This window comes from Petaurus breviceps, unplaced genomic scaffold, assembly GCF_028583685.1.
Source record: "Petaurus breviceps papuanus isolate PSGF00001 unplaced genomic scaffold, PetGlider_PUasm1.0 379, whole genome shotgun sequence".
NCBI classification, from domain to species: Eukaryota; Metazoa; Chordata; class Mammalia; order Diprotodontia; family Petauridae; genus Petaurus; species Petaurus breviceps.
Genome location: NW_027186303.1, coordinates 707,988 through 730,952, shown reverse-complemented (window position 1 = coordinate 730,952; position 22,965 = coordinate 707,988). Strand labels below are relative to the sequence as shown.

Sequence of the window (22,965 nt, the reverse complement as noted above, 5' to 3'; positions counted from 1 at the left end):
ACTTTTTTTTTTCATCCTCAATGTCTAGACATAGTGCCCTGAAATGGGCCATAAATATAACAAGGGTTTAATAAGCATTTGCTGGATTAAACAGAATTCAACTTGATAGGGAGTAGGGAAGCCCAGTGGAGGGAGGCAATTTTGGGCTTCTTTCAAGGAGAAACTTCCTGCCCATGGTAGCTCTTCCAAAAGGTGGTGGGCTCCCCGGGTCAGGGGACTCTTAACTGGGGCCTGCCAGCAATGGCAGAATGGCCATTTCCCCATTGCACGGCAGAATGGAGTAAGAGTCAAAGGAGAGGCTGTGTGGGGTGGACTTGGAGAGCCTTTTAAATGAGGTGTATACACAGACCAAGACAGACAGATAGACAGGTACACCAAGAAAGATGAATAGACAGACAGACAGACACACATAGACCAGGAGAGAAAATCAGACACACGTATACAGACAGACACTCATAGAGAGGCAGAGAGATACACATACAGACTGAGAAATACAGATCTACACTGACTCACATACCATGAGACACACACACAAACACACACATACACAGAGACACATACACATACACAGACCAAAATAGACAGACAGACCCATACACAGAGAGACAGACACACATACACAGACTGAGACACTTTTGAGAGACCCACATACAAAGATAGATGTACACATACAAACTGAAGGACCCATACACTAAGAGACAGAGACACACACGGACCAAGAGAGACAAAGACACTCCATGGTATAATGGAGAGAGGACTATACTTGAACTCAGAAAGATCTGAATTCAATTTCTGATTTGGACCTTGGACAAGTCACTTAATTTCTTTGGTCCTTAGTTTCCTTGGCTATAAATCTATGCTGTCATGATAAAATGATGGAAGAGATAAGGTTTCTGACTCCAAGGGGTTTCTATTCCATGGTCAACTTTGTGCAGTGCTAATGACTTTTATTCCATGCCTGTGAGACATAGAACAGTGGCCTGGAGTGAGTGCTGAGGTCATAGGGCCTGACTCCCTGGTTGTATGACCAGGGGACATTTACTGACCCTCTCAGTGATCCAGACAGTTCTCCAAGACTGTTGCAGAGAAAGGGCTGACTTTTTCATTGGCAGAGGGGAAGCTCCTTACCTGGGAGTTACCTCTACCTGTGAAATCATAGGTTCTCTTTGTGTGCTCCAGTTACCATGATCTGCCCTCTGGGGAAAGATGAAGCTGGTTGGCATCAGGGAGACTTACTCTGTTTGACCGGGTGCCCTCATGGTGCAGTTGGCATTTTTGTGACATGGGTTGCTGGATTCACAGAGGTCTGTCATGCTGCAGCCCAGTCCTGGGACAAAGTTCTGGTAATGTTCTTTGCACTCACAGTGGGACTTGAATAGAAAATGGAAGGAGGTAAAAAAAGAATCCAGTGAAATCTATGAAATTGAGGAATGTTTCTCTTCCACAATGATCATGCCAAGGTTTCTCTAGTTCTTAGCTATCTCCAAGTCTCTAGCTACCTTCAAAGCTCAATTTAAATACTACCTTTGTCTATAATAACATCTTATAATAATGATGATGATAACTAACATTTGAACAGCACCTACTATGTGTCAGGCTCTGTGCTAAGCACCTTACACATATTATCTCAACTGCTAGTATCCTTCTTACAAAATTGCCTTCTACTTATTTTGTGTGTACCTACTGTTTCTCCCTATAGAATGTAAGCTTCCTGAGGGTAGGGTAGGAACTGTTTTCTTTGTTTCTCTTTTCCTTCCTTCCTTCCTTCCTTCCTTCCTTCCTTCCTTCCTTCCTTCCTCCCTCCCTCCCTCCCTCCCTCCCTCCCTCCCTCCCTCTCTCTCTCTGTCTCTCTGTCTTTGTCTGTCTCTCTCAATCCTAGGTGTCAAAAGCTCCCATTTTTAAAAGCTATTTTTCAGTATTTAGTGTTATAGTTTCTGACTTTGCTCAGCCTGGTCTTTATATCTGAGATGGCACATGTAGGAATAATTGATTCAGGGAACCCAAGTTCAAATTTCTTCTCTGATGCTAATTGCTTTTGTTACCTTGGATCCTATGGTTTCTTCTATGCCACTTACTACCTATGTCACCTTGGAGAAGTCACTGAACCTCTCTGTGCCTCAGTATCCTTATTTGTAAAATGGGGGTTTGCCTCTGAAGCCCCTTGACTTCCCTGGATCTCAGTTACCTCATTCATAGGAGGGAGGAGGGAAGCTCTGACTCTCTATCTTTGATCATGAAACATCTCAGGCTTCATGCCACTTGCCTGCAAATTTTTCAGTCCAACAAGCTAGGCAGAGAGTGAGGGTCATGTACAGAATTAGCTCTAAATTTAGCTAAGGCCAGCTCCTTCTTTAAAATGAAGCAATTAGCCTCACTGGTACCCAAGGACGTTTCCAGCTCTGATATCCTATGATTCTACAAGTTGAAATTTTCCTCATTTCATAATTTTTCCATTTGGGGCCAGCACTGTCCAAAGAGGCATCCTGTTCATGTTATCATCTGCTCACCTGTCCAGGGCCATCGTATTGGCACACTGTGGACTGAGTGGGACAGCCTCCGAAGTCTTCTTGGCAAGGGTCTACAGGCACACAGACTTGGCCATCCCCTTTGTAACCATCTCGGCAGGTACATCGATGTCTATTTGGGCCCAGATAAGTACAATGGGCATTCCCATCACAGATCTTTTGTGAACATGGGTTGATAGCTTGAGAGACAAGGACAAAACAAAGGACAGATTAGTGAGGTCTGGCTGTGAGCCAAGGAATTTGAGGAATGGTAGATGAACATCAGTAGGCCCAGGAAATGGGTCTCTTGGTAAATAGCTTTTCCAGGAAAGCTGAGAATTGCCACTGAAAAATAAATTTTGGTCACTTGCACAAATTATTATATATCCATCAACTGAGCAGGACTCATTAGCATTACTTACGCTCACAGTGCCGGCCATCTCCTTTGAAATTGGGAATGCATTTACATTCCAATATGGACTCATCTATGCTGGAAGGAGAACATCTGGAATTTTCTGGGCATAACAAAGCATCACACTCTGGGATTGCTAAAATAAATAAAGATAGACAAGTCAAGGACTGCCTTAGGATAAGAGATTTAGAACTAGAAAGTGACCTCACATCCCCACCTAGTATGACCTATACCTGAAGAATTCCCTCTATAACATACATAATGAGCTTGATATGGCCACTTCTATCCTTTCTCTGATACTTACTCTGAGGTATAATAGAAAGGTCTTGGGTTGAGAGTCAGAGCACCTGGTGAGGTCCTGTCTCCTAACAATGAATGTGTGACTTTGGGTAAGTCATTTACCCTCAGGCTCTTCATCTATACAATGAAAAGGCCAGGTGAGATAGCCTCTAAAGCCTCTTATGATACTATGTGATTGTGTCTCTGGATAAGACATCTAACCTTTGTTCCTCAGGCAACTCCTTAGGACTAAAGGTATAGGACTGGAGTGGTGGCTAGATGGCTCAGTGAATAGAGCACTGGTCCTGGAGTCAGGAGGACCCGAATTCAAATCCAGCCTCAGACACTTAACACTTACTAGCAGTGTGACCTTGGGCAAGTCACTTAGCCCCAATTGCCCCTCCAAAAATTTTTTTTTAAATAAATTTTTAAAAAAAGATATAGGACTGGGAGGGACCTTAGTGGTCATTGGGTCCAACTCATCATTTTGCAGATGAGGAAACAGAGGCCCAGAGAGGTCAAGGGGCATCCTTTGAATCCAAGTCAGAAGACCAGCGTTTGAATCTTATCTCTGCCACTTACTGTGTGGCCATGGACAAATCATTTCCCTTTGGTTTCTTTTTCTGTAAAATGGGAATAATACTGATACTCCTGTACCTAGCACACAGAACTGTTGCAAGGAAAATGGTTTGCAAATTAGATAGTCCTACTGAAAAGTTATTACTATGGGAAAACTGAAGTCTATAAAAGTAAAATTAGACTTATCCAAGGTCACAATCTAGTGACACATGTAGGGTGATTCACTTTGCCTTAAAAATAATAATAGCTAACATTTATATAGCACTTACTATGTTCTGGGTACCGTGCTAAACAATTTACAAATATCTCATTGATCTCCACAACAGCCTTGTGAGGTAGGGTGCTATTATTTTCCTCATTTTAGATGAGGAAACTGAAGTAAACAGAGGTTAAATGACTTGCCCAGGGTCATATAGCTGGTAAGTGTCTGAGACTGGACTTGATTTTTCCTGACTCCAGACCCAGGGCTTTTTCCATTCTCCTATCTCCCCATTGCTCTGGTTGCTTCTGGGCTAGATGGTCCTTGGAGGTTCTTTCCAGCTTTAGATCCTATGACCTATAATCTCTTTCTTTCTTAGCTGCCCTGCAAGGGAGAAGGAAATCTCCTATGCCAATGGCAAGCCCTGAACCCTTTTGCCCCCTTCCCCAAATTCCTAATCACCTGACAGTCTGTTGAGGGCAGGGATCATGCTTGATCCTTGTGGGCAGTCCCCAATGCCTCCAACCCATGGGGGCTGCACTCACCAGAGGCCACACCCATACTTACGCTCATCACAGTTGGGGCCTGAATAGGCAGAGTAGCACAAGCACGCTCCATCCCCGTCCAGTCCATTGTTACACACACCATGGACACAGCTGCAGACTGAAGAGAGAAGCAAACATACCACACGTCTATGACCCTTCTATACTCACATGCATCTTTCCTGTCAACAGACAGTCTTGTGAGGCGAGTGGAGAATGTGCTCTTACCTTAGGACCCTATGGTTTGCACTGGGAGGGACGTCAGAGGCAAACCCCTCATTTTACAAGTGAGGAAACTGAGGCACAGGCTTAAGTGATTTGCCTAGGGCCATATAGCTAGCAAGTGTCTGAGGTGGGATTTAAACTTAGGTCTTCCTCACTCCAGGACTGGCACTCTATCCACTATACCACCTAGCTGCTCAAATATTGTGGATACTTCTCCTTTTTGGGGTAGAGATATAGAGGCAGCCTGTATTGTGTATTGACAGAGAACTGAAGGTTCTCTGGAGGTTTTGGGTCAGGAAGACCCAAGTTGAAATCTTGGTCCAGACATCTATTTGCAAGGACTTTGTGTAGTTTGCTTCTTGAATCATACTTTTAAAGGAAATTTATCATCAAATAAATGCCCATTTATTATCAAACAAATAAATAATATCTAATATTTATGTAACGCATCAAAGTTGACCGAGTTCTTTGTACACATTCTTTCATGTGATTGGGCACACCTGAAGTGCAGTTGGGTCCAAACAGGTTCTCCTCAGCACAGGTTTCACAAGTTGTTCCACCAAATCCTTCCTGTAGAACAGAGCATGTCATTAGACTAAACAGTACTCACAATGCACCAGGAACATTCTCTTACCATACTAGGTCTTCTCATTGATGAGATCGAATAAAGGTGTGAGAAAACACAGCATTTTCTGACCTCTGTACATTTGCATCCCTTGAGCCCAGTATCTTGTGCTAAATCCTTCTTCTTCTCCTCTGTGTGTTGAAATCCTTTTTTTCCTTCAAGCCCCATTCAGGCATCCCCTCCACCATGATGCCTTCTCTAACATCCCCCATCCCAACTGAACATTTCACTCTCCCACCTCAAATTTTCTTTTGTCTGGATTTCTTCTTTGCTCCATCACATTCTATCTTACACTCATTCACGCTATAAATAGAGACAATATGGCAAAGTGGATAGAGGACTGGACTGGAATTGATTAAGATGTCAGTTCAAATCCCATCTCTAATGAACATGGGCTATATAACCTTGGCAAGGCACTCAATGTCTCAGTGCTCTAGACACTTGGCCAAGAATCTGAGGGACAGAGAAAGTGCCAACCTGCTTTGGTGGAGGGAATTTCTCACTGGAGAGTTTCCTATACCAATGAAATTACACATCTAATCCCCAGTCCCTACACGTCATCTAGGACCATAGCTTTAGAGCTGGAAGGGACCTAAGAAGCCCTAAGGCTCAAGCTCCTAATTTTATTGATAAGGAAACTAAAACCCAGAATGCTAAAATGTCTTGTCTAAGGTTGTACAGATAATAAGTGACAGCAAGGGATTTGAACCCAAATCCATCCATTCTAAACTCAGCTTTTTTCCATTAAACAACACTACTTCCCTCCCCTCATTTTCTGCTCTCCCTGTGTGGACCCAGTTCATATGACTGGAATCATAGGATTATAGATTTAAACCTGGAAAGAACCTTAGGGGCCATGGAGTCCAACCCTTCTCATTTTATAGATGGGGACTCTGAGGTCTACAGAGGTCAAATGACTTTACCAAGGTCATATAACTAATAAGAGTCTGAGGCTAGATTCATAGAATTACAGATTTAAAGCTGGAAAGACAATCAAGTACTCATTTTATTTTGTAGTTGTGGAACTAGGGCCCACAGAGATAAGGTGACATACCTAGGGTCACATAACTTGTGAGTTGCTGAGGTAGGATTTGAATCCAGGCCTTCCTGACTTCAAGTGTACTGTTCTATCTAATGTACTGTATTGTCCTCTAAACAATTAGATGGAGAGCAGGGCTTGCATTGATATCTTGGTATTCCCCAGTGTGTAGCACATAGTAGGTACTTAATACATTTGTTTAAGAGCCTACTATGCACCAGGCACTGGGTTAAGTGCTGGAGATATGATGAAAGGGAAAAGAGTTTCTGCCTTCAAGGAGCACATGACACTTACCTTAGAGGTTTGTTGTAAAGCTCAAATAAGAGAAGTAACAGAATTTTATCATAGATTTAGAGCTGGAAGGAACCTCAGAGCTCATCTAGGCCAATCCCATCATTTTACAGTATAGGAAACTGAGGCCCAGAGAAGAGAGGTGATTTCATAGGTCATAGAATCATAAGATCAAAGACCCAGAGTCAGAAGGGACCCCATCTAGTCCATCCTCTCCATGAATGACTTGTCTAAGGGTATAGAGGTGGTTAGTAGCCCAGAGGATTCCAGTTCCTCTGACTCCGAATCCAGAACTCTTATAAATGGCATTATTATGTTATAATTGGGACAATAAGGGGATGGATAGATTATGCCACCAAACTGAAGGACTGACCATGACTGCTGGGGTCAAAAAGTCATTGAAGTATTAAGTAAAGGGGACCCTCTAATGGCTAAGGTTGGAGAGTATGAAATTTGGAGAACTCATCCCTGAACTCACCAAACAACTGCAGCTTCCATTTCCTTCGACACCATCAGAACAATGCCCCCTGCCACTGCAAGGGGTCTTCTCTCCTCCAGGACATTCTGAAGGAAACACAATTGGGAAGTGAGAATCGAAAACACTGCCAATGAACAATAACAATGATTAAAAAAAAAGGCTGTGCTCATGGGAATGATGGATGCATGTCAGGATGAAGGGAACCTCTAGACCTGTCCCCAACCATGTAACAAAACAGGCTAACACTGTCATTGGCATCAACATCAACAACATCAACATCAGCATTGAACAAATGGAGCCAAAGGGAAGGAGATGCATCACTATGGGATGAGCCCTGGCTCTGGTGTCAAAGGACTCAAATACCCTCTTGGAAATTCAAGATGTTATTGAGCAAATCATCCCAACCCTCAGAGCTTCAGCCTCTTCATTTGTAAATGATTCCTTTGTATCCCTAGTGCGTAACACATTGCCTGGTATATAGTTTTTGTTTTTGTTGTGTTGTTTCAGTCATGTCTGGACTCTCTGTTAACTCATTTGGGCTTTTCTTGGCAAGCATCCTGGAGTGGTTTGCCATTTCCTTCTCTGGCTCATTTTACAGATGAGGAAAGTGAGGCAAACAGGGTTAAATGACTTGGTCAAGGTCACAAAGCTAGGATGTGTCTGAAACTGGATTTGAACTCATGAAGATGAGTCTTCCTGGTTCTAAGTCCCGTGCACCTACCAGACTACTTCAAGTCATGGTTTTTTTTCAAAGCTGAAAAAAACAGTCCAAGGCATATTTCTCATGCTAGCCAAAGCAATTTTCTATGTTCTTTTCCTCATGCCCTCATTTAACAAAATTAAATTAATTAAATTAATTTAAATTAATTTAACAATTTTCATAGTTCTTATTTGTAATACGTGTCATTGGACATAGTCTTCCCCCACTCCCAGGATTAATTTCTGGGGGCATTGTGTACTAAAAATAGCTGAGAAAGCTATTTTGGGTCACAGTAGTTCCATTTTCCCTGAGTTATCATCAGGACCCCAAGTGGCCTTCTGTTTGGCCATTCTTCTCAATGAAGAGGTCAAGCCATTATCAGCTGGTCAGCAAAGCATCATATTGTTCTGGAGCTTTAGGGAGGGAGATAAAGAGTTTCCTTTTGGCATGAAGCTAGGGACCTCCTAGGAATTCTATATTTTCAAAAGTAAGGAAAATACCAATTAATTGTCAAGAGCTGGGTGTGAAACCTTGCTGGTTGGATTTGGAGATAACTCTAATGTTTCCTGGGTTTTCCCATTTATATCCCTGGCTGAAAATGTGTATCCTGATGGGAAATAAGCAAGCACAACTACGACCTTGGCAACATCACTGATAAGATACTTAGGCAATGGCTCTCCAGTAGACGTGTTTGTATTCATCCTGCTTGTATTATTACCAAGATAAGATTTGAGAGTTTTGGAAGGGACTTCATGGGCCATATCCCTAACCCCCACATTTTACAGATAAGGAAACTGAGGCCTCATAGAGGTTCAGCAATTTGCCTGAGGTCACACAAATAGTATCTGAGATTACTCGAAACAGAAAGGGTCTTTTTACAACACAACTGACAAATTGCTATCCATCTATTGTTCAAAGAACTTGAATGAAACATCAACAAATACTTCTGGTTTTAGATACAGGGAACCTGTTTTCAAGTCCTGTTTTTGCCACTTAACTACCTGTGTGTAACTCTGGGCAAGCCACTTAACCTCTCTTAACCTTTATTTGTGTGATGGCACCCACTGGCAGTGTGGTGAAATCTATAGATCCTTTCTCAGAATTTTTTAAATGCAAAAAGAAAAAAAAAGACCTTGATGGGATTTTAAAGGAAATATACTGAAGTACTTATAAAAATATTAAATGTCTAACATTTAAATATTAAAATAATAATTAAATAAATCAACTAAATAATTAATTAAATAAAATATTTAAATATCAAAATCTTAAAAAAGTTTACAGGTTAATAACTTCTGCTCTGTGCCTCAGTTTCTTCATCTGCAAAATGAAGGTCTAGCTAACTTCTGATGTCCCTTTCGGTTCCAGAATTCTGATCTATGAGCTGATGATCTAGGAAGATAGCACTTCTCTTTGAACCTTAACTTCTTCCTTTGTAAAATGAGTGGTTCCATTAAGGTCCCTTCCTATTCTTGGAATGCATATTCTCTCCCTAACTTTGCCTATTAGAGTTGTTAACTTTCTTCAAAGCTGAGTCAAGTGCTACCCTATAGGAAACCTTTCCTCATCTGCCCAGCTGTTAAATTACAGCTGTCCACTTTGAATACATTTTGTATTTACATTCATGCATTATTACCCATAGGCTATGGAGTCCAGAGATCTGAGTTTAAATCCTGGCTTTGATCTTTACTTCCTGTATAATCTTGGACAAATAGCTTAACACCTTTGAGTCTCAACTTCCTTATCTATGAAAGGAGGCACCTTCTAGTTCTAGACCTAGAGCCCTATGAACATGTAAACACTGCCCAACCCCTGCATACTCAATACACTTAATTCAATTCCATAACTTAATTAAATCTCATAATTTGACATAAAATAGCTACTAAGTGCCTAGTTAATTCTGGTTTGTTCATGTGTGATATGATGCCTGAGATGAAAGCATTTTGGTTCTGTATTCCTGAATGAAGATGACCATTAACAGAAGCGAGAAGACTCAGGTATTGTAGCATTGCCAGTTTCAACAAGGGCAAAATCATTAGAGCCCCATTAGTGGCAGTTGTGTGAATGGTTAGATTTTGTGCCTGGTTTCTGAAGGGGTTTGGGGTGATGATGTGGTTGATTTACTGAGAAGGAAGAGAATTCTGCCTTGTCTAGTTTATAGCTGCAGAGCCTGGGAATGTGCTTCCTCCAAATGTAAGCTCAAGGATTCCTTTCCCCTTCCTGGCTTCCCCCTCCCAGAACCTATATCTCTTTAGGAAATGTAAAGTGATAGCCAGAATCTCACTTTGTCATCACCGTGAAATTCCAGGAGAGATACTTTTCTCTCCACACGTCACAGGAAGGAAGGAAGCCTTTCTAACAAATGCAGCATGTTCACTAACAGAAGATAAAGGGTGTGTGCTCTAGCTCTTCCCCCCTCAGTTGAGTGACAGAAGGAATAAGAAACACCCACACACTGTTTGCTCTTCTGATCTCCAAATTCATTAGGCTATTGCAACAATATTCTTACTGGCTGCTTCCATCCTCTCCCTTCTGCTGGCTTATACTTTACTTTGTATCTATTTTGTAGGCTTTGAAATATGTACATGTTGTTTTGCCCCAAAAGAAGATAAGCTCCCCGAAGGCAACAACTGCTTTTTTTTCTTTGTGTCTCCAGAGTCCAGCATAATGTTTGGCACATAGCACTCACTTTTTGATTGGCAAATTGCTTCTCTAGTTCAGAGACTCAACTTTTTTTTCCTATCCTGAACTCTGTTGGCAAATCTGGTGAAACCTGTGGACTCCTCAGAATCATGTTTTTTTTAAAGCATAAAATACATATTATTAAATTGAAATAGTTTGTAGACAATAAGACTGTAGTGATGTATGATACAGTAGCAAGTCTCATAACTATAGTTATTTTGAAATGGTTTTTCATGGTGTTTGGTAGGTTAAGGTCAGATACAGAATTAGAGTTAAGTGTATGATTGAGTCAGGGCAGGAGTGTGTCTGGACACACTTTTAAGTTTAATTTATATCATTAACATTTTCTCTATCACTTTCTTAAGTCTAGACAATGAAAAATATTAAATCAAGTTCTAACTAACAGAATTTGTTGATTCCTGAGGTGCAAATGCTCACTCTGAAAATTTAAAAATGAACTGACTCCAGTTACCTGATGGTTAGATGTGGAGAAAGGGCTGATGACCATAAACAGTATTTTGAACTATCTGTAACAAGTATAATGTGATATGAAACATCTGTCATTTCTACAGGTAACAAAATAATAAGTGCTTGTAATGGTTGTTGGGGGGAGTGTCAAATTAGATAATATTTATAAAGCGCTTTTCAAACCTTAGAGCACAATATAAATGCAAAATATTGTTATTGTTATTACTATTTATCTTTGTATCTCCAGTAACCAGCAGTCTCACACACCATGCTCTCAAAGCATGCTTATTGAACTGAACAATCAGAAGGAATGCAGTGAGCTTTCAAATAACTTTTTCACCTTTTTTACCATTTTGATCTCATATAGGGAACTTTTCTATGCTTGGCAGGAGACACAGTATAATGCAAAAGATAGGATGTGCTTGAGCTTCTGATTTCAGATCATCTCATTTTTATAGTGACTATTCTCTTTATTGTGCTAAAAGAAAAGATCAGAGAAAGAAGGGAAAGTAGCACTTACACAGGACCATAGATACAGTGCTGGAAGGCACCTCCTTTCATAGATGAGGAAGCTGAGGCTCAAAGGCATTAAGTTCTTTGCCCAAGTTTATACAGAAAGCAAAGGTCAGAGCAAGGATTTGAACTCAGATCTTTGGATGCCACAGCCAACATGCTTTTTTATGGCATGTTGCATCTGAACCATTAATATTTGCAAAGCAGTTTACAAACATTATCTTCTTTGAGCCTCACAATCCTGGCACTATTAACACCATTTAACAGGTGAGGAAACAGGCTCAGAGAGATTAAGGGACTTGCCTGGGGTCAAAGCTAGTGAGTGCCAGGAGGGAGATTTGAATGTAGATTGACCCCTACTTCAATTATGCCATGTACAAAAGGAAATTCTTCCTATAAATTGAAATATGTCTGCATACAGATAAACTGGACTGAAGAGACTCAGATCATCCTATAAGTTTTCTGATTGCAAAGCTTGCCTATGAAACTGAACAAGGACTAGGAAGACATTTGCTCTGTGTCCATAAATCTGAGGTAAAGATAAGGGCACTTACCCATGCAGTCTGGACCCCAGAATCCTGGGCAGCACAGGGGTTGGAGATATTCCTTCCTGCATATGTGTCGGCAGCCAGGAAGAGATAAGGCATAATCCCTGACCTTGAAGGAGTATCTTGGAGACAGAGGAAAAAAAAGGAGCGGGCTTAGGCACACAGAAAAATTTAAGACATTTTCTAGAAAACTACTTAGAGGTTTACTATATAAACCAATATCATAAAGGAATACAACTCATTGAACCAGATAGACTGGTTATAGAATCAATAAATCAAGCATTTATTAAGAACCTACTATGTGTCAGATATTATACTTGGTGAGGGGATAAAAAGACACAAAATGAAACACTCTTTATTCTCACACTTTTATTCTGTTTTCATAACCTGACTATAATCCCATTTGTAGAGGTGAAACAAACCAAGAGCTTCTAAAGGAGAAAAGAAAGAGTGGTACTAGAGGCAATGGAGTTGTTTTTTTCTAAAGGTTCAACTTTTTTTTTTAAAAGGCAAGGATGTGTCATTAATGTGATCAGTGTGGTCATTAATGCAGAGAACTTCTAGTTGAAGAAACTTCATCTACCAAAGGAAGTTCACACCTTCTCTGCAACCCTGTGTAGCAGAGAGTTGCCTAAAGCATTGTGTGGTTAAATGACTTTTCTAGGGTCACACAGTCACTCTGTGTAAGAGGTGACACTGGAACCCAGGTCTTTCTGCCTTCAAGGACAGCTTGGCATGCATGGCCCCTCTTTTATGAAATTTTAATTAAAAGCAATATGTAATTTAAAAATTCATACGAACATATTTAAGACACATAGATTTCTTGATATAGTATTGGAAAAATAAAGGAAAATTTCAGGATGCTACTTTGTGGCAGATTAGTTTCAGTTGCTAGAGACAATTTCTGCAATAGGACCTGTCCATGGTACTTACCTGCAGTCTCGCACTCCTGAGGAGCCATTGGTCACTTTAGTGTAACCTTCTGGACAATTGATGCGAAGGTTGAGACTACAAGATCGGCACTCAGTCCTGGTGGTAATCAGAGTCTTCTTGTCACATCTATTTGCCTGGGGAAATTACAAAATAGTCTGAATTCTTGTTCTGGCAGACTTTTGGGAACATCTTACCATCAGTCATGGTCATTTAAACCACTATTTATCTGGGGGCTGGATCCCAGCTATAATGTTATGGAGACAAGCTTCACTTGCAAAATAGCTGTTTAAAATGGGAGAGATGTTTCTTCTTGGTTTGATGCAATTTAATTCAACACCAAAGGAATTTTAAAAGCACCTGGGTGAAAGGCATTGAACTAGGTGGTAGTTATTTTTACTGTTGTTCAGATGTGTAATTTTGTCGGTGTATTATGGGACAATACTTTATATAAAAACTTTAGAGAGTTGCCTGAGGGTGCAGAGAGGCTAAGGGCCTTTCCACACAACCACCATAAGCCAGAGGCTGGACTTGAACCAAGGTCTTCCTGATCCTGAGGAAGGTTTCCTATTCTCTATGTCATGATACCTTGTATATACATAGCCAAAAAAGAAAACTAAATCAAACACCTCTTTTTTCCCTCAGGGACCTTAATTTTGATTGGGGGGATACAATGTAGAATCCTAGATGTATAGACCTAGAAGGGACCTTCAAAGTGATTAAGCTAAACAACCCCCTTTTTACAGATGGGTAAACTGAGGTTTAAAGAAGTAAAATGACTTACCTACACTCACGCTAAGAGTATGTGGCAATTAGAATTTTAATCCAGGTTCCCTGACTCCAAATTCAGGAGAGTCTCTCCCCCAACTATAACAAACATAACATCTAAAATCAAATTGAAGAGGGAGGGAGCACTAACAATGAGGAAAGCAGTCTTAGAATCAGAGGTGAAGAAGGCTTCATTCTAAGTCTGGAGGGACACCCTGTGCAAAATATCAGAGATAAAAGATGCCAGATTGAAAAAATAGCAAACACTGGGCCTGGTATCAGGAAGACCTGAGTGCTGCCTCAGACACTTACCAGCTGTGTGACACCCAGCAGGTCACTTAATCTCTTTCAACAGTAGGTTCCTCATCTATGAAATGGGGACAATAATGTTACCTACCTCCCAGTGTTGTTGTGAGTATAAAGTGAAATACTTGTTAAGTGCTTTGTAAACCTCAAAGTACAAAGCAAATGCCAACTATTATTATTACAAATGCTAGCTAAAGAAGAATAATGTGAAATAAGGCTGGAAAGACAGAGTGAAACCAGATTGTGAATAACATTAAATGTCAAGCTAAAGTATTTATATTTTATCTTACAGGGGATAGAGATCTTATGAAGATTTTTGAGCAGAGTGAAATCTGGGCTTCAGAAAGATAATTTTGGCAGTTATATGGAAGATGGATCAGAGCAGGTTCTAGTTGGGATATTCCAAGGAAATCGGTCACAGAACCTGTTCTTTTCAAGAATCACTGCACCAGAATTGGAAGGGACTGCAGAGGTCTTCCAGTCCAAGCCATACTTAAATAAAGATCCCCTACAAGAACTCAACCAATGGTTGTCCAAAAGGTTTTCCCAACATTTGTTCCATATGTATTTACTGAACATTTACTGTGTGGCCAGAAGCATGTCAGAGAAATACTATCATTCTTGGCCCCAAAAGGCTTGTGGTCTCATTGGAGAGACAAGGCATATCTGTTGAATAGCAACATAATATAGCAAATGATAAAGTATACCACAGAGAAGCTCACATTGTTTTTTGTGTCCCTTCCAACTCTAACTCCACAATCATGTGAATGACTGAGTTAGTTTGTCTAACTCTCAATTTCACATCTCTGATGGTCTAATTTCCTTTATTTAGAAACTATCTAGAATCAATCTAGAACAAATATTTCTTCTGTTATTGTTTTTCCTCTCAATAATATCTAGCAAGTTCTGTGCACATAATCGATGCTTAATATTTTATTCATTTTATCAGGGATATGAAGCTAGAAGGAATCATATCATATATTTAGAGCTGGAAGGTATCTCAGAAGTCACTGAATCTAAAACCCTCATTTGAGATATGAGGAAATTGAGAATTGGGAAGGTTATGTGACTTGTCCAGGGTCACAGAGTTGACAAGAGCCTGAGACAGTGTTTGAACTCAGGTCTTCCCAACCCCCAGCCCAAGGCTTCATCTACTATTCCATGGTCCCTTAATTCAAGTCAAAAAGCACTATGGGCCAGTTACTCTGCTAAGTTCTGGGGATACAGTGACAAAGATGAAACTGTCCAGGGTACTCAGATGCCATCTGGTCCACTCTTCTCATAACTCCAGAGAGGTTAAGCAACTTGTCCAAGACTGGCCAGGCAGTAAGTGACAGGGGTGGGATTTGAACCCAAGTCTCCTGAACCCAGATTCAGCACACATTTCACTTTACCATGAGATCATTCAAAGGGATTTTTTCTAGTTCTGCTCATATATGAAGTTATCTGAATGAATGACAGATCAGAGATTTCCATCTCTCAAGTGGTTCAAATCTGAAACAGAAACATCGTGACATGCACCAGTCTTGGAGGTAGAAATGATGCAGTGGCAAGAGCACGGGTTTTGAGGACCTTGGTTTGAATTCTGGCTCTGCAACCTTGGCGGCTTCTGTGACCTTGGGTTTTTTCTTTTTTTATAGAACTCAGTTCCCTCATCTGCAAAATGAGGGGAAAGGACTAGCTGATGCAACCTTTTTCAGCTTTGGTCCCTCCTAGCTCTAAAAGCTATGTGATCCCTAAGGGATTTTTCCTCCTAGTTTGAGAATCTAGAAATCCGTAATAAAAAGCTGTGTTCTGTAAAAGTTGGACTCAGTCAAAAGGCCACATGTGACCTCGAGGCTACAGGTTCCCCACTCCTGTTCTTGATTCTTTGATCTCTAGGGAATAAAAGCAGTAGCACCCAAAATAATTTGAATTGACACTCTGTGGAACTGCTGGGATCTTGAAGTCATTCCAATTTTCCTAAACAAGTTTTTCCATTATTTTATCTTTAGATTATTATATCAAATGACAGTTGACACAATTTACCCTTCCTTTTCTCTCCCATACTTATTCGGTAATTTATGCCACTCTCTTCTTATAGTGCCACTGGCTTTCAAATGTTCCCTGCCAGTTGGGAATCCTCATTCACAGATTCATAAATTCTTAGGCTCGGAAGCAAAGCATGAACATTAATTCTTTCCACACACATGGCTCTCAACCTCGTGCAGAGCCTCTGCACCTCTTGCTTGACCACTATCATAGCTTTCTGATGAATCTCCCCATTTCTAGTCTCTACCCCTCTCCAAGCTCTTCTCCACAAAGCTGCCAAAGTGATATTTCTAAAGTCCAAGTCTGAATGTGGCACTTCTCTATGCCTCATTCTTTATCATTTGTCTTAGACTCAGCTTCTAGATTTATTTCACATTACTCTCTTACACACTTTACATCCCAGCCTACTTGCTATTTCTCAGGCAAAACATTCCACTTCCTATGTGCCTTTGCATACATAGGCTGTGTCCTTTTTTGGAATGCACTCTCCCTCCCTAACTTTGCCTATTACAGTCTCTCACTTCCTTCAAAGCTCAATCAAGTGCTACCCTATAGGAGGCCTTTCCTTATTTAAGCAATTGTTAGGGCTTCCTCATCAATTACAGAATTTATTTTGAATATATTTTGTTTTTATGTTAATAAATTATTTCCCCAAGGCTCCTCGAGAGCAAGGACTATTAGATTTTTGTTGTATTTCCAGTGCCCGATACAGAGTAGGAACCTAATAAGTCCTTGTTAATTGATTGATATATAGTATTTCTAAGTTTGGACACTTCTATACAATGGAACAGCAAAACTAAGCTTTGAATATCAGCTGAGACCACTGAGATCTGAATTGAATCAAGCACCAGAAGCCTTGTAAAGACAATGATGATGATAATGGTGGTGGTGGTGTTAATGACAATGATAATTCACACACTACAAACATTGACTTCAAAATATCCTTGAGAATTCAAGAAATAAAAATACCAGCACAGGACAATTACCTGAAATGTCTATTTCTGACAATCACCTGGACATGAAATTGATCCATAAGTATTTAAGAGTAATGTTTTTATAGCTATTACTATGCTGAGCACTTATCATCTCCAAGCTATGTGGAAGAAAAAACTTTCAAAATATAGAGACCTGGCCAAAGAGATCAAAATCATGAGGGAACAAAATGAGGTGTGTAGTATCCTGTCTGCTACTAGTGTTGCCCCAAGGATGCTATCAGTTAGCCTGATAGAAGAAGATGGACTTAATCTGAATACTTTAAGTCAATTACAAAGAAAAAAAAGGAAAGGAAAAGAAAAAATGTAGTTTATTTAACCATCTGTGCAATAGTCTACAGAATTTTGTATATAACATAAAATTTTTAGGATCCTTTCTACATGAATACCATCAAAAAAGATGAGAAGAAAGTGATAAATTATAATGATGATCATGATAATCTAAATTATAGAAGGATTATCTTTTAGAAGCTTTGGTTTATTAAACAAAGCATATTATGATAGAAACAGTGTAACATATCGTCATAGGCTGTAAAATTTCAGCACCACATTATACCCTCTTCATTGTAAAAATGAACAATTTTGAAGAACTTGACTGATTAATGCAATGACAAATCATAATTCCAGAGGACTGATGATGAAGAATATTATCCACTTTCTGACAGAAATGGAATGAGACACACATTTCTAGACATGACTAATATGGGAATTTATTTTGTTTTGTGAATTTGTTTAGCTTGACTATACTTATTTGTCACAAGGATTTTCTCTCCCTTAGCCATACTTAGAAATGGGGTGACAAAAAAAATGCTTTATCAGTGAAATAAAATTAATTTAAAGAAATTAAGCCCTCCCAAATATTAGGAAGATAGTGTCTGGTAGATTGCATATTGCGTAATTGCATATCAGATGCTTGAAATCTTTTATAAATGAATAGAAGACCCACCTTCTGACAGAGAGGTGGTAGACCAAAAGTACAAGTTGAGATACATATTTTGGGGCATGGAAAATATGAGAATTTGTTTTACTTGATTGTAAATACTTGTTAAAGGAATTTTGCTGCTCTTTTTTTTTTCAGGGAGGAGAGGTGGGAAGGAGAAGAAGTGAATTTTTATTTATTAAAAATTTAATTAAAATTAATTTAAAATTTAATTTTAAAGTGAAAACAATTAAAAATAATTTAAAAGTTAAAAAGAACTTAAAATAAAAAGATCTAATATAAACTGCAATAAACCCTAACAGATGACAAATTCTTGTGCTACAAATACAAACCTCAAAATATCCTTTAGAACGTAACAAATAATCATCCTGGAAGTGGACCATTTATGCATCCTGGACAGTCAGACATCACATTGATCCATAACAATGTCAGAACAATGTTTTAGTAGATGTTGGCACACAAAATATTCATAATTTCTAAGCCACAAGAAGTAAAAAGCTTTGAAAATACAGAAACTCCCACTCTGAATTTAAATTTCTTTCATCAAACCTAACTTGTAGCAGATATTTGGGAAAACAAAAGCCTTAAATAAATGACCAATGGCAATGTGTCACTATGCAGAAAGGGCTGACTTTGTTGTCAGGAAGACCTAGATTCAAGTCAAGTCCCTGATATGAAGAGTTAGGGTCTAAAATTGGAAGGGACCCCAGTGGTTACCTAGCCCACCGTAGAGATAAAAATTATAGCTAACAATTTCATATATGCTTAAAGCTAAGGTTCTTGACTTAGAGTCTGTAAAGATTCAAAAAATATTTTGATACCTGAATTTTATTATGATCCTATGTATTTTATACATTTCAAAATATTATTTTGAGGACTGGTCTATAGGCTTCACCAAAAAGGTTAAAACCTCCTGGTTTAAAGGTTTGGACAGCACTTATAGATATTATATTATTTGATCCTCACAACAAACCCTTTGAGGTAGCTTTTGCTATCATCTCCATTTTACAAAGGAGGAAACCAAGGCCCAGAGAGTTTAAGTGACTCATCCAAGGTGATACAGTGAGGAGCAGAAGCCGGGTGTGAACCCAGGTCCCCAACTTCTTTCTACTATACTGTGATCTAATTGTTTGACCATAAGCAAATCATTTATTCTTTGGATGCCTCAGACAGTGACTGAGGAGTTGCCAATATGAATCAGTGGAAGGATTTTCCTGCACAGGGAGTCCTCCATACTGATGAAATAACAAATGGAGTGGGGGTAGGGAAGAACTATTACCCGCCAAAGACAGAAAGTTTGACTTACCTGCTCTAGGGTTTCAGCTAAGGAGCAGAGAATATGGATGATGAAACCAAGGACCAAGGAAGGCTTCAAGCTTTCTCTCATGATGAGAATATGTGCTCCTTCCACCTTCTCTCCAGAATTCTAATTTTGTTAATGACCAGATGGGGGAGGGGAGAGATCAGCTGCACTTCATTAACTTTCCCTTAGCCGATGTAGCTCTCTCTGTCCAGTTCCTGCTTTTAAGTCCCTTTAAGTCAGTTGCCTTCTCTTCCTGTGGAGAACCTCAGGACTGAAACAACAGATATGGGAAACCTGACCTAGACAGGAAAAATGCCAAAACAGGGGGTTTTAGTGGTGGATTTACACTACCTCTGCTGAATGACAGGATATCCTGAGAGCAGGGCCACAGCAAGGCATGTCTGTGCCCTCCACAGCTTTTAAGGACTGTTCAACCTCTTAGGCCCTGCCTGACCTGCCTCATGATCCCTTACCCTGGCATGATTCATAGATCCAACCTCATAACTCATCTCCCTCTTGCAAGCCTGGGCCTCATGACAGTTCATACAAATGGAATACAACTGACCAGATTTTGAATTTGTCAGCATTTATGGGAGTACCCAAAAAGAGGGCCCTGTCTTAGGCACTATATGGAAAACAAAGATCTATCAGGGTCTCTGAATTTTTTTGGGGGAAGATTAGAATGGCTAATTGATTATAGAATCTTAAGTTGGAAGGGAAATAGAAGGTCACATTATTATTATGTGATAGATTTAGAGCTAGAAAGGACCTTGGAGGTTATTTAATCTAATCCCTTCATTTTATAGATGAGGAAACTGAGGCCTAGGGAGGGTGACTTGCCAATAATTACCCAGGTATTGAGGCGAAGGTGCAATTTAGACCCAGGTCTTGGGACTGCAGATCTAGCTTGTGTATTTTACCCTAGGACCAAAACGAACTCATTAAGGAATTTTGAAGGGGGAATGTCATGGTTAGATCTGTGGGTCAATTGTGTCCTATGTCTGCTTCATCTCGGTCCCTCCAACTCCCTTGCAGATAAGTCACCCAAGAGAATAAGGAGGAAATTTCATTATGGCATCAGGCTGAAAATTCAGTTAGATTAAATTCAATGTTACTTTAATAGATATCTATTAATTCTGAAGCTGGGCAGCTAGGTGGTGCAGTGAATAGGGCCTAGAATCAGGAAGACTCATCTTCCTGAGTTCAAATCTGGCTCAGACATTTACTAGCTGTGTGACCCTGGGCAAGTCACTTCACCCTGTTTCCCTCAGTTTCCTCATCTTTAAAATGAGCTGGAGAAGCAAATGTCACACCTTTCCATTACCTCTCTGCCAAGAAAACCCCAAGTGGGGTCACAAAGAGTTGAACATGACTGAAAAATAACTGAACATAACAGAATTCTGAGGGAAAGTGGTGTTGTGGTAGACCTTGGACCTTCAAGTCAGGAAGATCTGGGTTCAAGTCCTGTCTGATGCATACTGTCTGTGCAACTCTAGGCAAGGCACTTTATTTCTCTTGGCCTGAAGCTCCTTGACTGAAAAATGAAAGTGTTGAACTCCTTGACTCCTGAGGTCCATCTCCAAATCTATGCTTCAAAATTCTTTTTGAATGAATGAATGGTTCTCAAATCCTGGAGAATAATATATTCATGTGCTGCCTAACTCTCTCAAGGGTGGGTAAGCCTACTCAATAACTGCCCTGCTTGCACTCAAAGGGTGATGAGAGGGAGAGCTCAGTGCAGACTGGAAAGAACTTTAGAAGTTCGACCTACTGTTATCATTCTGATATTATTTCTGGAGAAGGGCCCAGAGCTTTGCCGTGATATATGTCCTTTGGCCAAAGGCTGTTGAGGGTGCTGACAGAGGCTAAGGCCCATTTCCTATAGTGATTAGTGATTTCACAACAATTCACAGGCCCCCATGGAAGAACAGGATCTAATGGCTGCTGCCAATTAATGACCTAGCCTAGTTTTTATACTTAAACTTTTTTTTAAACACTGAGAGGCAGTGTGGGCTAATGGATGATGAGCTGACTTCAAAATGAGCTGGTCTTGGATTCAAGTATGGTCTCTGAAACATTCTGGTTGTGTTACCCTGGTCAAGTCACTTACCCAAGCATCTCTCAAAATTTGTTTCCATACTATCTCACATGATTTCCTATGCCAATGAAATCACATATCTTAATTAAGAAATAATTACAAACAGGGAAACAAATCCCAAAGAGGTGACCTTCCTGCTTCTCCTGCAAATCAGGCTTCGGGGAAGTATCACTTCTTGGGAAGTGACAATCAGGGAATATATGGATGGATAGATGTCAGGGATAGAAAATAGTTATGATAATTTCAGGGCAGGAAAAGAAAGAGATAGGACCATTGGCAGAGATGATTTAGATGAGTCAAGTGTACATTTGTACACCTTGGCAAGAGTACATAGTAGGATGGCTTCTAAAACATTGTTTTGGGGCATACAGCAGGGAATGAGATCAAGGGAAGATCAACAGTCATGTTCCTCTTTTGTGTATCAGCAATTTCTCTTCCTTTGCCTTCACAGCTCAGATTGCTTCAAAGCACAACTCAGGTGTTATTGCTTATATACTTATAAACTCCTTCTTTTCCTACCTCTACTCATAGTATTATCATTCTTTCCCAGTTATTACCACTCTATTATTATCTGACCCTACAACTGAAGACATTGTTTTAAACTTCTTCCTTTCATAGCCAAATTTCAGAAAAGAACCATCTACATTCACTCCCTCCCCTTCTTTACCTCACACTTACTTCTCAACCCTTTGCAATCTGGTTTCCAACCCTACTGTTGTGACTTCAACTGCTTTCTCTGAAGTCATTAATGAACTCTTATTTTTAAAAACTAAAATATGATTTATTTTTGGCTAGGTTTTGTTGCATCAACCTTTATTTCCCAAAGTACCTCTCTTCCTCCCTTTTCTCCTAGAGAAAGCTATACCTTGTAACAGGGAAAGGGCTAGAATGTGATTTCATTCATATAGGGTACTTTTAGGTGAGAAATCTCTATCAATGCAGGCCAACATTTTCTCCAAAACTGATGGTTTTAGAGAGTTGCCCAGAAAAATGAAGGGCTAAATAATCTACTCAGGGTCACATAGCCAACATATATCAGAGTTGGGATTTGAATCCAGATCTTCCTGACTCTGGTGCTACTTTGCCAAATTGCTTCTCATATTTTAAAACAAAGAAGAAAAAAGAGACACCCCTCCCCCAAACATTGCAGCAAAACTAACCAACATGTTGAAAATACTTTGACATAAGTGATAAAGACAGAATAGGAGATGCTTTCTCACATTTCTTCTTTGGAGCCAAACTTGGTCATTATAATTTTTCAGTATTCAGTTTTTTCCATCTATTCATCTCATCCTCTGTCATCCCCTTCTCCTTTTGCCTTCAATCTTTGCCAATATCGGGGTCTTTTCCAATGAGTCCTGTCTTTTTTTTTGAGGGGGAAGGCAGGGAAATTAGGGTTAAATGACTTGCCCAAGGTCATACTGCTAGGTTTTTTTTTTGTGTTAAGTGTCTGAGGCTGGATTTGAACTCAGGTCCTCCTGACCCCAGGGCCAGTGCTCTGTTCACTGTGCCACCT

The 22,965-nt window shown here is 39.9% G+C and overlaps 1 protein-coding gene across 1 annotated transcript in view; it reads right to left on the bottom strand.

Annotated features, from left to right (window-relative positions):
• The window catches only part of STAB2 (stabilin 2), a 166,431-nt gene extending 146,692 nt beyond the window's left edge, over positions 1-19,739 (bottom strand). The window contains exons 1-9 of the mRNA XM_069099363.1: positions 19,355-19,739; positions 13,015-13,148; positions 12,088-12,203; positions 7,174-7,259; positions 5,241-5,310; positions 4,541-4,636; positions 2,927-3,052; positions 2,508-2,704; positions 1,237-1,370 (exon numbers count right to left, since the gene is read on the bottom strand). Coding sequence (XP_068955464.1) covers positions 1,237-1,370; positions 2,508-2,704; positions 2,927-3,052; positions 4,541-4,636; positions 5,241-5,310; positions 7,174-7,259; positions 12,088-12,203; positions 13,015-13,148; positions 19,355-19,435 — 1,040 coding nt within the window. The 5' untranslated portion in view covers positions 19,436-19,739. The remainder of the gene's footprint in view (positions 1-1,236; positions 1,371-2,507; positions 2,705-2,926; positions 3,053-4,540; positions 4,637-5,240; positions 5,311-7,173; positions 7,260-12,087; positions 12,204-13,014; positions 13,149-19,354) is intronic.
• Positions 19,740-22,965: the final 3,226 nt, after the last annotated feature.